General features: G+C 39.6%; 1 protein-coding gene across 1 annotated transcript in view; it reads left to right on the forward strand.

The window, feature by feature from the left end:
• The first annotated feature begins 4,599 nt into the window (after nt 1–4,599).
• POU2F2 (POU class 2 homeobox 2) overlaps nt 4,600–15,024 on the forward strand; it is a 104,449-nt gene continuing 94,024 nt past the window's right edge. The window contains exon 1 of the mRNA XM_066605666.1: nt 4,600–4,696. Coding sequence (XP_066461763.1) covers nt 4,600–4,696 — 97 coding nt within the window. The remainder of the gene's footprint in view (nt 4,697–15,024) is intronic.

The raw sequence follows: 15,024 nt of genomic DNA on the forward strand, positions 1-15,024 counted from the left end.
TCCCTTATCTTTTGCTTCTGTATATGCAACTTTTAATCTTTCGTTTTGACTTTTTTGTCTGGCACCAGTCAGTGCAGCAGTGTATGGGCAGCATGTAAATGAATGCACCCTTCTTACCTCCCTCTGCACAGGTGTAAGTGCAATAGCAGGCAGGTACTTGTAGGACATTTTCTTTAAGCATTTTTATTTTTTTTGCAATGATGAAAAATACTACTAACTGCAAAAATAACAACAAAATAACAAATAATACGAACCGTCATCATGATGTAGCCTAATCCTGAGCAAATGTCCGGATGAAGGAGAAATGCTAAAAGTGGACATAAACTACAAAAGGAAAAGCATATAGACAAATACACATAGGTAAATGGATACTAGAGGCTATCATTTCTTTTCACATATACAATATATGTTTACCTTTATATGGAGGTAATACATTACATCCTGCATTCTATATATTCGTAGAGTGAAAGAATCAAACATTGTAAAACTACATTTAAATATAGAAGCAGGCACAATAGTTCAAATACTTTATAACCTCATACATATATGTCCGTATGGGCCAACTATATATGCAGTCCCCTTCCATATGATCCTAGAATATAGATTGTTAGTTATTTACCCCGTGCCTTATTCTTTAGCTAATCACCGAAATCTGCATATGGAAAATGAATTCTATGATGTGCATGTAGGGATTCATATTTTATATATATATAATATAAGTATATATAGTATACTTATATTCTTAGTCTATAAAGAGTACTTATATTATAAGTATACTATATATACACTAATATATGTATATTTATATATATATAGAGAGAGGGGTGGGGGTGAGCTTGTACATATATGTGCTGGTAAATACTCTATTTAAGCCTTCACCTATTGTGCCGTACCATTTCACGGCTCGGTTGGAAAGGGAGACTAGATAGAAGTGTCCATGTTATTAAAATCTTTTGACACTGAGGTCATCCCCCTCCCCCACTCCTGCTGTCCCTGATGCTTTATATATCATAAAAACCCTATATTTGTGGTTCAACACAAAGGTAGAAACAAATCTATATTTTTGCCTTTTTTTTTCTTTTGTGCCATCTGGTACCCGAGCATGTTATATATGTTTTTCTAAAGTCTATTGCTGCTTCTCCCCATTATTGTAAATGCTTTTTCTTTTAGGGTCACATATTTTAGCTTTATATTCCTGTCTCCTTATTTTGTTTCTTTTACCTTTTCTTGTTTTTTAATGCCTTTTCCCTGGTTTAGAACTTCCATTTCTCTTTTTTTTTTTTCTGGGCTCTGTTTAACCTGCATTTTAACCTCTTCCCCCTATTTATCCTATATTTCTGCAGTGCTCCTTGATACGTCAAGAATTAAAATTGTTCACTGTGGGACGGTTTTCGGCATTTAGCTATACCCAAGAGTAATAATAAAAAAAAGCTCTTCGCTTCGTTTTACATTGCAAATATGCGTAGATTCTAATGTTGCCTATTTTAAATTTTAATATCTGACTTTAAATACCGGCACTGCAATATTCAATGGGCATTCTTCTTCACTTCTTGTAGATTTTTTGTACCTTTTGATGATTTTTGTATTGTAGATGACCTTTTTTAATAAGTGGAGAAAAAGGGAAGAACACATTTAGATTATTTAGAAAGAATTCATTTTGGTATTAAGTGTCCAGCGAGCAAACAGTGATCAGATGTAATAGGACAAATGTGACTCTGGTTTTGCTTTTCTTTATTATTAATGCCATGTTCTGTATGTATTTTCTTTATGTTACACTTGAACCACCATGGAGGATTTGTACTTTTATAGAAGGACTATTGGTCCTAAAGATCACATTGCAGTATACAGACTTTTTAGTTAAAGAATTAAAAAATGATTATATGACTGGGTTGTAAAAATGGGCTTGTGCTAAAAGCAGGAGGGACTTACAAAGGCAAAAATTTCAGAAAAAATAGAAAAAAAAATAGGAGAAGGAAAGCGGAGAGTGCAGGTCACAAATCGGCAAAAGAAAAGGTAAAAGAAGCAGAATAAGAAAAGGCGAAATATGAAATGGATGCGGCACTAAAGATAGATGTGAACAGTCATTGGAGTCCGAACCGGAAGACAAGTAGTCACAGGGAAACAGGTAGAAGATGTAGCTAATGTGGACCAATATGCAAGGATGGGTAATGGCAGACAGGTGGCAAGACAAGGGCCGGTAGATAATGACAGCAACCGAAGTGCAAAAAAGGTGACAAAAATAAAAAAAAGGTGGAAAGAGAAGTCTTCTAATACAGAAGGGAAAGTAGAAATGGAAGAAGATGGAGATGTAAGACAGAGAGCCACAGGCTACTAGTTATCTTTTATAGGTATATGTTAGAGTTAAGAAGCAACAGATAGACTTTGTGATTAAGCAAGAGAGACAGATACAGAGAAAGAAAGAGGTATAGCAGCAGACAGGTAAACTAAAAAGGAGCGAAAGAGGGATGGAGAGAGAGACAGAGGGTAAGAGAGAGGCAGAGAGCCGTGTCTGGGGGGAGGGGATGCAGTATCGATCCATGCGGCTTCCATCATTTTGTGACACAGAATGTCAGATGTGCTGAGGTCCCTTTAACTCCTTCCCTTCCAGTCTCCCCCGCCCGCGCCCCCTCAATCACTCCGTACCAGCCGCTCGATGAAAGAATTGATTTTCTTTTTAGCAACTCAAATGTACTTTGTAATGAATTAACTCCCGTCCCTGCACGCTGAGGAGCCGAGCGAGGGAACGAGGCAGCCAAGAGAGGAAAGCAAGGGAGAGCTAATGAGAGGGAAGCAATGAAAAGATATTGGGAGATAGAATAGGGGTGAAAAATAATGGTGTGAGGTGGGGGCGCCTGAAATGTGGACCAGGGTGAAGAGAACGACGCCTTGGTAAAACAGAAGGTTTTTTTTAGCTAATCCAAACAACAAAAGGTGAAGCAGAATGAAATAGGGAATGTAGGACTTGGAACGTTACAGGTGTATTAATACGGTGCATACACCGGATCCAGAATCATGGTTGCTCAGTCGCAGGAAGGTGTGAAAGGTTGGCTGGCGTCGTTTAGAAAGCAACCTGTGAGAACAGGTAGATATGAAAAGTTCAAGGGAAAAACAGGTGGAAACAGAGATAAAATGACAAAAGAAGATGAAAAGAAAGGTGAGGAAAGAGAAGGATAAGACACAGTATCTGCGAAAGATGATAGGACAGTGAAAAAAGTCCTGCTTAACTGGAGAAAGCTCATCATAGGGAAGAAAGAGGAGACAGCGCCGAGAGCTGGCATCAGACGCTTCATATAAAATGGCTTATACTTTTATTTCAAGTGCACTGATCATATACGATGGGTCCCTCTAGCTGTACGCTCTCCTAAAGTGAGAGCAATGGAAGAGTTGCTAAAGATTTTCTCTTCGTGGGCTTTGTGGAAGCAAAGTCTAAGATATTGACGAAAGAGCGAGTAAAAGGATGGGACAGTCGTAGGCAGCTGCATGTAAGGAACGAAGTAAGACAGGAAGAGAGCTGACATGGGACAATACGTGTGACAGTGCGTGCCAGCGAGAGACAGCATGGGACAATACGTAGCAGCGTGACACAGTACGTAACAGTGGGAGACAGCAGGCTACAATGTGAGACAGCAGGGCCCAGTATGAAACATTGTGAGATGGCAAGACAGTGCGAAGACCCCCATGAGTGTCACCTGTCACCTTACACCATGTTCTGTATGTACGTAGGAGGGGTTGCATTAACCCCTTCAGTGAGGGGTGCATTACATTCCACCCTTTGGCATTGAATGGGTGCCCAGTGGCTGGGGGGAGGAGCCCCTCCATTTAGCCTGTGTGCTCTGTCCCTGCTCTCTCTTGGAAATCTCCATTATTCCAAGGGAAATAATTCCTTTTGTGTGCATGGAATGGACCTCTGGAAGGAGGAGGGGGGGCGACCAGTGGACAGAGTGGAGGGGGATAAAGGGGGAGTGAGAGGTGGCCAGAAGGGGAGGGGGGAACCTGGGCATCAGGGGGGAGGTCTGTGAGGGACGAAGGGGTCGCTTATACAGCTGTCATCAGACAAGGAAGAGGGGAGGGAGAGAAGGGGGAGAGAGAGAGGAGGAGATATTGTGAAGTGTAAGATGGAATAGCCGGGACTCGCAAGCAGTGTGTGCTGCTGTGCAGGGGGGGCCTTGGATGCGTGGGGGCCATATTGTAAAATTAACCGGCTCCAGAGAGAGGAGGAGAGCAAAAGAGAAAATACCAACAAAAAAGACTTTAGCCGGTGAATGCATATCCGAGAGGTGGAGAAGACATCGGTACCCTGCAGAGCATCCTTCCCCGGACTGATGCTCTGCCTGTTATTCTGACCCCCGCACACTCCACTCAAACACTACTCCCCTCCGTGGCTTTGCAACGGGCAACACACGCACACCCGCACTTCTTCCCCGCACTACACACACCGCCACGGTTTTTTAGCCTGGATCTCTCCTCTCCATCATTTCGCCCCCCCCTCAATCATACACACACACACACACATACACACACCCTCCCTCACTCACTCTCGCATCGCACAGCGCACCCTGGCCTAATTCATCGGGTTATGAAAGCTGCCTGCACGCTGCTATGTTTGTTCCGCTCTCCGTCCCCTTTCTATTTCAGCGAGCCGGCTCTGAACACACATGGCCCTTTAAGTCGCCTCTGTCCCTGGCAGGTGCTGACGGTAAGCTACATCGGCGTGGTCCACTGCTAGCGAGCAGGAGAGGCAGGCAGAGTGTGCCTCGCTGCCAAACCCCGCTGCTGCCTTTTATTCATGTTTGTATTGATCTCTGGCTGTCAGAGGCAGCGGATTCAGCTCTTCTGGTCGATAGACAGGGAAAAAAAAAGAGAGAGGGAGAGGGAGAGAGGAGAGCTCGATTTAGAGACACTGGGATGTTTAGAAATTAGTGGGAAGATTTTTAGGGGGGTATCCCAAAAAAAAAGGAACCCCACACTTACCTGCTCAATTGGTTTCCCTTTATTAGACCCCCCCGTCACCCACACCCAAAAGAAACATTGGGCAATTGGAGTTGGCTTGAAGGTGTCTCCCCCTCTCCTGATGTGGGAGTTCCAACCTTTTAGAATAATTAAGGCTTATTAGTTTAATTGGGAGAGGCATGGGTGGGAGGACAGGAGGGGCACATTCAGAATAGCAATTGGTTGGAGACGAGCAATGGGTGAAATCTCAGATTAAATGACAAAAGAAGACAATATTAACCGTTCTGTAACAATATTAGATACATTATCACCTTGTTAATGGCTTTTCTCTGCTGCACTCCTATGCTGGAAACACTTTGCATCCTTTAACTTTACTTATTCATGCATATGTACCCCAACTTGTGTGACCTGTTCTGTAAGGGGGTGGGTGGGGGGGTGTATGGGTAGTAGTTCTTGCACCTGATTTAATTTTTGTGCATTATGATTTTCTGATGTGCATGGTTTTAGCTGCAGGATCTTCTTATTATATAAAACATCCCGGCTGAAAGGTTTCTTTTTTTTCTTCCTTCATTACCTAATTTTAAAATTAGGGTATTTGCAGATTAAGGCAATTTGTAATTTTTGAATCAAGTGTTTGCTATGAGTAACTGCGAAACATTGGGTATGTCTGTGCAATGTTGTGTCTGGAGAGCTTATTTGTTTGTCCTATTAGAATGTGTATTAACGGTGAGAGGTCCAAGATTAATGCTGCTAAATTGTTACTTGGAAGCACTTTATGCACATGAAGACATTTGGAGAGGGGGCTGCCGGGTTGACACTAGCAAGTTAATTATTATTGTTGTTAACGTGTCTGTAAAGTTGTAGATCATTCTCCAAATCATTTATATTCTCTGCATTCTACGATTCTCTAAAATGTGCTAAGATCACTTAACTACTTATCGTACTGTATTAGAAAACAGCTGGCAACCACTCCATGTGTAATACATATAGAGATATATACATTATATATATTATACTACGACAATATTTTAAACAGGGCTAATATTACACAGGTTATAAAAAATTAACATTAGGCCTCCATAATTTTTCGTGTCTGTCTCATAGCTACATTCTATCTATCTATCTATCTATCTATCTATCTATCTATCTATCTATCTATCTATCTATCTATCTATCTATCTATCCCCAAACGTCTTTATATAACAGTCTACACCCCCATTATTAATATTCGGAACCCTATATGCTCCTTCTACAATCAGGATGTGCCCATTGGAATAGTAGTGTCTATTTTCAGTGTCTAAACTGTTGGTGTTTTGGGATGAAAGCTGAGTGATCTGGAGTGGTGGATTTGGCCCTATGCAGCAGTCTGTCTATCTACACATGAGCATCTCGAAATGGCTTTTTAATAGACTAATTACATTTGATTTTGCAGTGCTTGCTGGATCCGGCCTCCCTGTATAAAGGGTTTAGTGAAAAGGCTTGTGTAACCCCCATTTTATGACTAGATAAAATCTTGGTTCCTGTCCAAGACTGGGTTGACTAAAATGTGGGAAAACACAGACTTTGATTAGAGATCAAAGTTTTGTATATGTTTTTTTTTTTTTCGGCATTAACTATAAAGGTACTTAGTAATATGGTGGAGCGAGTTCACTGTATAGCGATGTCATGTCACTGGCAGCAACATAGAAAAGCGAAACATATTAGCAAAAATGGCTTTGGATTTTAGAAAGGCTACATGGACTAATTAAATTGTAAACTCTCCGAAATAAATCCTAATCTTGTACACGTTGTCGATAGGTATTAGAATGTAGATCAGTCTCAAAAGTCATTTAGCTTCATCTTATTGAGGAGAGAAGTATTGCAGGTTGTGGCAAAAAAAAAAGGTTTATGGCTAAGAAAATATTTGTGGAAGTCGTTTGTATCGCAGCACAAGCATACCGTGGGATTTTTCCTAAGGTCGAAAACTGCCAGTGTAGACACCTTATAGAGATGACCATTTAATAACAATGGGAATTTTTAGTTGACGCCGCCATTTCTACAGCCTGTTCCTATAACAATACAGCAGCCACAGAATATGGAAAGTTTGGGAATATTTTGTATATATTACCTTGTAACTTCATACCTCGTAACTGTTGTGCTCTTAAGTAACCGGTGCCTTTTGTCATTTTTCTTAGGTCATAAAATAGCGTTTCTAGCCATTTTGTCTGACTGCCGTACAGTGAATGGGGGACAACATCCCCAATACATAATGGGCAATAAATAAGAGCCAGAATTTTGAGGGATAAAATGACTGTCAGGTTTGTCACTCTATATATTTCGTGGACAGGATGAAGAGAAATCAAGAGCCATAGATTAGGGTAAAGAGTGGACGCCGAGACCTGTCTTCTACAGATTTCCACCAGCACAGTCAGAAAATGGCTTCATAGCATATGGAAATGGTACCAGAGATCAGTTCGTTATATTGACTGGGCAAATCTGGTGGAAAGCCCCTGGGTTTTCGTATGTTCATTATTTTTATTTTTTTTGGTCCCTAACAATTAAGAAGTCCGTATTCGTCAGGTCTACAGTTTTTTTACAGTCCGTTTTACGTCTATCTGATCAATAATCACAGGTATATTTTACATAGACTCTATGGTGGACATAAGAGTCTATCGCCCCTCTCCGCTCAAATGTGAGGGGCAATGACAATTTTGGCACCATTACCGACCATTCGATATATTATTTCGGTCTAGGTAGGTTAGCTGAGAGCTGATAAAATAGGAAAAGTCTTAGTGTAAAAATGATTGTTAAGCCGATCAGTGAAATTAAAGCAGTATAAGCCAATGATCCTCATGTGAGGCTATATCGAGAGTGTGCTCGAGAGGATGTTACTGTACGTACATTTTGGCTATATAATAGTATATGTGCAGATACATTACAAATAAGCATTATTGGCCATCTACCCATGATGCAATTCCACTCAAGGCATATCAGACTCACTAATGTGTAATACATTGTCATCTACTTGCATTTTCTACATATATATCAGATTTATTGTAAAAGATATATATTTTTGCAAGGACCTGAATAATGCTTGTATGGTATATACTGTAGTGTCTGCAGGAGGCATTAGCTTATACTACGTCACAGATCTGTCGGTCAGTATGCTTACATTACCTTGGTAATGGGGACAGCCAGATCACGCCTCCATTTGCAGTATTTTGAATATAAGTGTCTCAACAAATCATCCAGGAGAGAATACTGCAGCTAATGTGACATAATACGGATCTCTATAGGCCAGACCAATGCCTCTTAAATTGATGATGTGCACTTTTTCCTAATAAGTAGCCAGCTTTATTTCATTTACATATTAATCTCATGTTATCTGCACCGCATTACTTTTTTATTAAGCTGCATGTATTCAACACGATTGCGCTATACGCGACATGACTATAGCGCATTTCTGACCCACTGCTATATATATACATATATATATATATATACACACATATATGCACACAAACCACAATATGCAGGGATATACAATATACATTGCACACATTAGTTACACTTGTGCTTAGTCGCATCGAGGAGAAGTAGGACATTGATTTTTTTAGGTGTTACCTCACCTAGTTAAGGTACCAAAAAATATATTCTAATTACTATTATTTATTATACCGCTGTATATGTGTGTACAAGATCAGGCTTCTTCTCCTATATATTATATATGACCTACAGCCCATGAACAATAACAGATTTTTTTGGACAAGCATCATTAGAACCACAGTGTTGCTTCAAGTATCATGAATGATGTTGCCATTTTTAATGGTCATTTACATTTTTTTTGCATATAATCATATCTTTCTTTTAGCAATTTTTCGCTTAAAGGGGAACTCTACATATCTCTTAACATTTCATCTAAGCAACATATACAAATTCATTAGGATTAGTCCGATTCCCTTTTTTGGACCCTCATCCTTTTCAAAACTGTAGTGGGTCCTGATTATGTTTGACACTTAAGACCTCGTTGGCACTCATGAGCAACAAGGTGTCCATGAAACCAGTGGCCTTCCTAGTCCAGTGGTAGGCTAAGAATGGCAAGAAATCATGGGGGAGATCCCAATGAATTTTAGATTTGGGGATAGGAATTTCAAAAATTGACCCGGAGTGCCCCTTTAAACATTGGGTGTGTTACCATGACGATGCTGGATTTGCTGTTGCTTTGTAATAAATGCTAATTAGATAATTTAATGTGTTATATAGACATAATTTACTTGTAAAAACTCTGTGGAATTGTTTTACATCTCTGCATAGTCTGCACCTTCTTGTGATACAATAAGCTATTCTAAATAACAGGGTTGGGGTACCACTGGCATACTAAACAACTACTGTAGGTCTACTACTACTACAATTTGATTTAAAAATCCCAAATTTCTATATTTAGACAATATATATTCCAAAATATATGTAAAGCCAATCTAGCATTTTGACATTAGCATAGATATGTATAGATGTACTGTCTAGTACTGAATGCACACAGCATAGTGCAGAGATGTTGTTTGCACAGTGTTCAGATGTTGCTTTCTGTGAACTTATTACAATTTAGCAATAAAATCGCAGCTGTTTCCATTTTTTTCACATATAATTACAGCAGAGGCAGACGATGTGTTGTGTCCCAGCAGCAACAATATATAATATTCCTAGCTAATCCACTAAAATAATTTTTTTTCAACAATTTTCATCTCTCCACTGCGCTGCAACCTAAATGTGTACTACAAAATCCGTACAGCCAGAGAAAAGTGACAACCCCAGCTCCAAGTCAAGAGTGGTTGTCACTCTTCTGACCACTTGTAAGCTATAGAGGGAAATAATGTAATCACCCCATTGGATATTTCCTGGGCCAATCGGAGGCTTGGGTATTCCTAACCCTTGGCAATAATTCTGTATGCAGTTGGCATCCATGTATATGCATATGTATATACTATATGGAAAATGCTAGTTTATCTTCAGAAGTATATCTTTATTAAGAAATATGACATATTTCTGTATTGCCTTCAGACAAGAACAGAACATGATCATTTAAGTAATTCAGAAAAAATTATGGTAATAAAAAAAAAATCCTTGATTTACTTAATAAAGCCCCCATTATTTCGAAGCATTGGCCAAGAGGCAGCCCCCTTTACTTATTAGTTTAAGACTATGCAGAAATGACCAGAATTCTACCTGTAAAATATGAGCTGAGGATAAAGTAGGACAGTTGTAAAGATAAAACAGAATGCTCGATTCCTCTCCTCTCTTATAAAATGTCTTTATAATGGGTAAAAATTTGTAGAAATAGGTGTTCATGGGAAGGAAGCGTATTTTGTATATCGGTGGTTATGCACTTGTCGGGCTTCAACCTTCTAATATGTAATGTTTTTATTGCTTTCTGTGATTTGAGTGTCAGGGCGATTATAAAGTCTTAAGTCATGAAGAAGAGAATAGTTACCATTCATAAAAATGAAGCGGTATAATAGATGTGCAGCCGTGATGAATGTCCTGTACAGGGTAGCGTTTTGAATGCAGTTGTCTTTCTGTTATTGGGTCATTGTTTGTATTGTTTGCCTGCTATATTGATTTTAAGTCATTTTTAGCCTTTGTGCATTTTAACATTCATGTCATACAACTATGTAAACGTATGTTACTGATTGAGTGCAAATTTCTGGCAGTGCAAAAATGTCTAAATTAAGGGATTGAGTAAGTTATGCTGATAAAGAGTTAAGCTTTGATCCTGTTCGTACTAGCATCATGGCTTCCATTTTCAAATGGATAACAACAAACTGACAGGTTGCAGTCTTGCTGTGAAAAATACTAGAAACCCTAACGCAAGTGTGAACAGAGCCTTAGAACTAAGAGGATATCAGCAGCGTGTCTATCGGATTTTGTCATGGGGAATGCTGGCAATGTATCATGCTAATTGAGAACCTTGGGTAAGATCCAATCCCTAGAAGACACGTTTAGCCATGGTGTATGAAGACTATGATTATGTATGTACCCAAGCATGCTACTACTATATTGGTAGTGTCCCGTCACCAGCAAATATGGACTATTGGCCCTTTAAGTCTATTACATATACTTTAGAATGATTGGATCCCAAGAAGTGGCCTTTGGAGTTTTATGGTGTATGTTCATTTTGAAGTAAAGTTTGGTATGGCTTGGCTTTATGAATGAAGATTTAAGTAGGGTCTGTCCACGTCTGCTGGTGGCTCCCAAGTCCAATTCTGGGTAGGCAGATCCAGCCACAGTGATTACAGGGGAAATTTGTCCTAGATTCGATGCTGCAATGTCTTGGTTCTTTCTCTGTCTCTTCTTGTCCAATAGAGCAGCCTAGCAGGTGTTCTCAAAAGAGGAGGCAGCTTGATAAGTGATGCACCTACAAAGCTTGCAACTGGAGGCTAGAGTAGACCACAGGTTAGCAGGCTTCAAGGAACTTCTTCAGAGAACCCTTAAGCCTCTTCTTTGGTGCACCTCTGTTTCAGTGACCTGTTTTGAGCTTGCCATACAACGCAATCTTGAGCACACAATGATTCTCCATCCAGGAGATATCTTCTGCCAGCATTATTGCATCTTCAACAGCATGGCTTCAATACTGGTAATTTCCGCTTGTTTGAGGACATCAATGTTGGTAGTAGTGAAGTTATACCAATGAATGTTGAGAATGGTGCGAAGGTAGCGCTGATGGAAATGCTCAAGAAGACATAGATCGTGACAATACACAACCCTAGTGAAGGTATTAGGGAAATTTCTAATTAACTTGCTTTAATGCCATTATTTAAAATGCCCCATTAAGCTGTAGGACGCTCCCGACAATATCAATCAGAGCTGCAGGGCAAATTCAATTTTCTCATGGTTCTCTGTAGTTCCGTGACGAGACTCCAAGTCAATGGATTCCAAGTCACGGGCTTTAATAAAATATTTTGTGAGGATCTTTTCTCGAGGCTGTGGTGATTTTGAGCCTATATACCGAGAGTTCTAAGCGACTGTGAATGTTGAGAGTTTTTTTCGACTTCTTTGGCATTCTCTTTGTTTATGGGTTGGTATTGAACGCCTACTCAGATTTTAGACATCAACTAAAAAGCAGTTATATACTGAAAGCCTTTTGTAAAAATATTTAGAACTATTTTACTTTATTCGCAAAATAGCTGTCACTAAATTCTACACAGATTTCCACCCCGTAAGCTTTGAAATACGTTATGGACACATTACCCCGTACCTCTGGGCATCACTTAATCTTTTTGTACATACTATCTGTCTTTTTCCATTTATATTATATAAGCAATTAGTTATCTGTTAGACTTATTTCATATAATCCTGCTACCCCAGGTTGTAAAACATAACTATACTGTTATGTCCTATTTCATGTATAAGTTATTCGGCTGTTTCTCTCCGGTTAATCTTCCGCTAGCTTCCCGTTTGGGTCCCACAAATCTCAGCCATCAGCCCTCTGCTCTTCTTTCAAAATCACCTTCCCTTTCTGTAAACTAATAAACCTCTTTAATATAGCTTCTAAAGCCTTCTTCTGCACCACTATAAAAAAGACCCGGTACAAAATCATGTGTAAATGTATTGAACTCCTGACAAAATACATCACATTTTTCAAACGGCATCAACGGAGGCCTTTATCACGTCCTTTAATCATGTCCCAACATTTAATCATTATGGAAATCAGTCAATATGTTAATAAAATACTTGACAGACGTGGCTGTTTCACATGGACCAGAAATCACACTGTTAGGTGGCTACAAATAGACATCTCATTATTTATGGCTCCTTTTGAATATTATGGCATATTGTTTGGTATTCTGTCAGCCATCGGTTATATCTGCTAAGCTGATAATCATGGGCATAAATAGGTCAGTTTTTATTACTATATATGACTTAGGTAGAGAGAAACAAATCGTGCTTATTGGATTTAAATGGACTGGTCCTAACTAAACACATCTCCTAATATGGAACATCAGATATGTCATTCACATGTTATATGGTATTTAGAGTACATTAAAAATGAAACTAAGGGAACCACATTATTTTAGGAATACAGTAGATATTTGGTGCAGCTCTCTGGATGGGGATGGGTTTCCCTGATATTTAATCTTCAAAATCACAATCATATAGGTAGTCATGGTGACAGATGTCGCCATAATATCAAACTACCACTCTCCCCATTGACCTATATTCTACGAATCCCCATATACTGATGTCTAATATTACACTATTGGATGTAGTTGAAAAGTTGAAACATGGGGTGCAAGTACTGTATATCATTTAGAGGAATCTGCCAGCCAGTGCCATCCAGCTGGGTCATGTTTATAGCTTTTTTATGGTGATACAGAATATGTTCTACTTACAAAATACAGAGCAAAGCTCAAGAGGGTGGAGATCTGCTAAAAGTGGAGCAACTGCCCCAAACATGCGAGACACCAACTAGTTGGTGCTCTAACCCTAGAGGGATTCATACAACGGAACTTTGGGACCATCATTTATTAAGCATACTGAGGTCCCTGATGAGCCCTGTTTCTGAAGGGCTCTAGCATGTCCGAGGTTGGCTGAACCCCCTCTCATCATAGGCATAGGCTAAAGGGATACCAATTTGGGTCTATTCGCCTGGCTGGCAGCAGTCACCTTATTCTCCAATGTTGAGGGAACAGGATCCATCCTCTGCTGGGCCAGAGTTGCTGCACTCTTCACTGTCACTAGAGCACTTGTAGAGGGTGGCTGACTCTAAAAGAACTCTAGCCCGCATGGACAGCATTATATTAGTTGTGCTGTAGTATGACATTCACATGATGGAATCAAACTCTTTTATTAACAAGAGTAACTCGGAGTTCACAAACAGTATGGTAGTGAATGGTGAGTGTGGGTGGCATAGATGAACTGGTCGGAAGTTTTCACCAGACTATTTCCTCCATGCTTTATAAAAAAAACAAAAACACAATTATGGACTCCCACAATAGTCTAAAGCTGTAGCTCTTGGTGATAGTTCCTTCTCCACTGTCCTTTCTACAAGATGTGAGCTGGAGCCAAGTTATGTCATGTCTTGCTTCCTTCACTAATCACACCCAACTCCACCATCAATATGGCACCCATCTAACTTCTGCTTTCCAGTCTCTTGGAACACCCAAGAATGTTCATACTTGTGCTACATTGCACAAAAAAATAATTATGCAATAAGAACCATGTAGACAAACATCCCATTACAGGGGAAAACATGTTGGGAAAAGACGGAGGGCTCTGTCACTTTAGGGTCAAGCAGGGTCAAAGAGGTACCAATAAGTGGGGTCAGAATTTTGGGGGCGATTGCTTCTCTTCTAGTTAGGGGTATTGATAGGATTAGTATTCCTGTCCTCTCAATATCTAAATAGTTTTTGAAAATATGCTCAGTTATTTTTTACTGCAACAGATGAATAGGAACATACTGCTTACAAAGGTGGATAAAGCCGTAACTGGGCAGAAACAAAAGGAAGATTGTAAGTAAATGTTTAATCCTGTAAATTATATGTATCTATGGCTGACCCTTTTATTTATACGTTTTTGTATCTTTTTGCATGCTGTTGGGTTGTTGCTGCACATCATTAGAAGGTATACTTTTAGAATACGGATTTAATGTCTGCAGTGATATAATATATGCACCTCTTGTATATAGAACCTTTGATTAGGGCACATGCACACGGATGGGTCGGATTCTGCATGCGGGAGCCCGCCCAAGTGCATTCACCCTTACCTACTAATTTGCCACCAGTGTGAGCATTGTCTGATGTGTATAGGCTCCAATCCCTTGTGATAGCAATTGCCAAAATGCATTTGTTTTTATTGGTTAATTAGTTGTGTGCGCCTGAGGTGAGACCACAATTGTATTAGTGATGCTACCTCATTAATTACTCTTTGATAGACATATCTTGGTGTATGTTGACATTGTTTATATCTAATACAGAATATACAGCCCATGTACAGATATGCATTTATACATTTTATGTGGGTCAGGAAGGGTATGGTGACTCCTTAGGGAAAGCACCTAGTAGACACGAGGAGACTTATAAGGCCATGCATGCTCCTCTG

The sequence above is a fragment of the Eleutherodactylus coqui genome, chromosome 6 (assembly GCF_035609145.1).
Source record: "Eleutherodactylus coqui strain aEleCoq1 chromosome 6, aEleCoq1.hap1, whole genome shotgun sequence".
Lineage (NCBI taxonomy): Eukaryota > Metazoa > Chordata > Amphibia > Anura > Eleutherodactylidae > Eleutherodactylus > Eleutherodactylus coqui.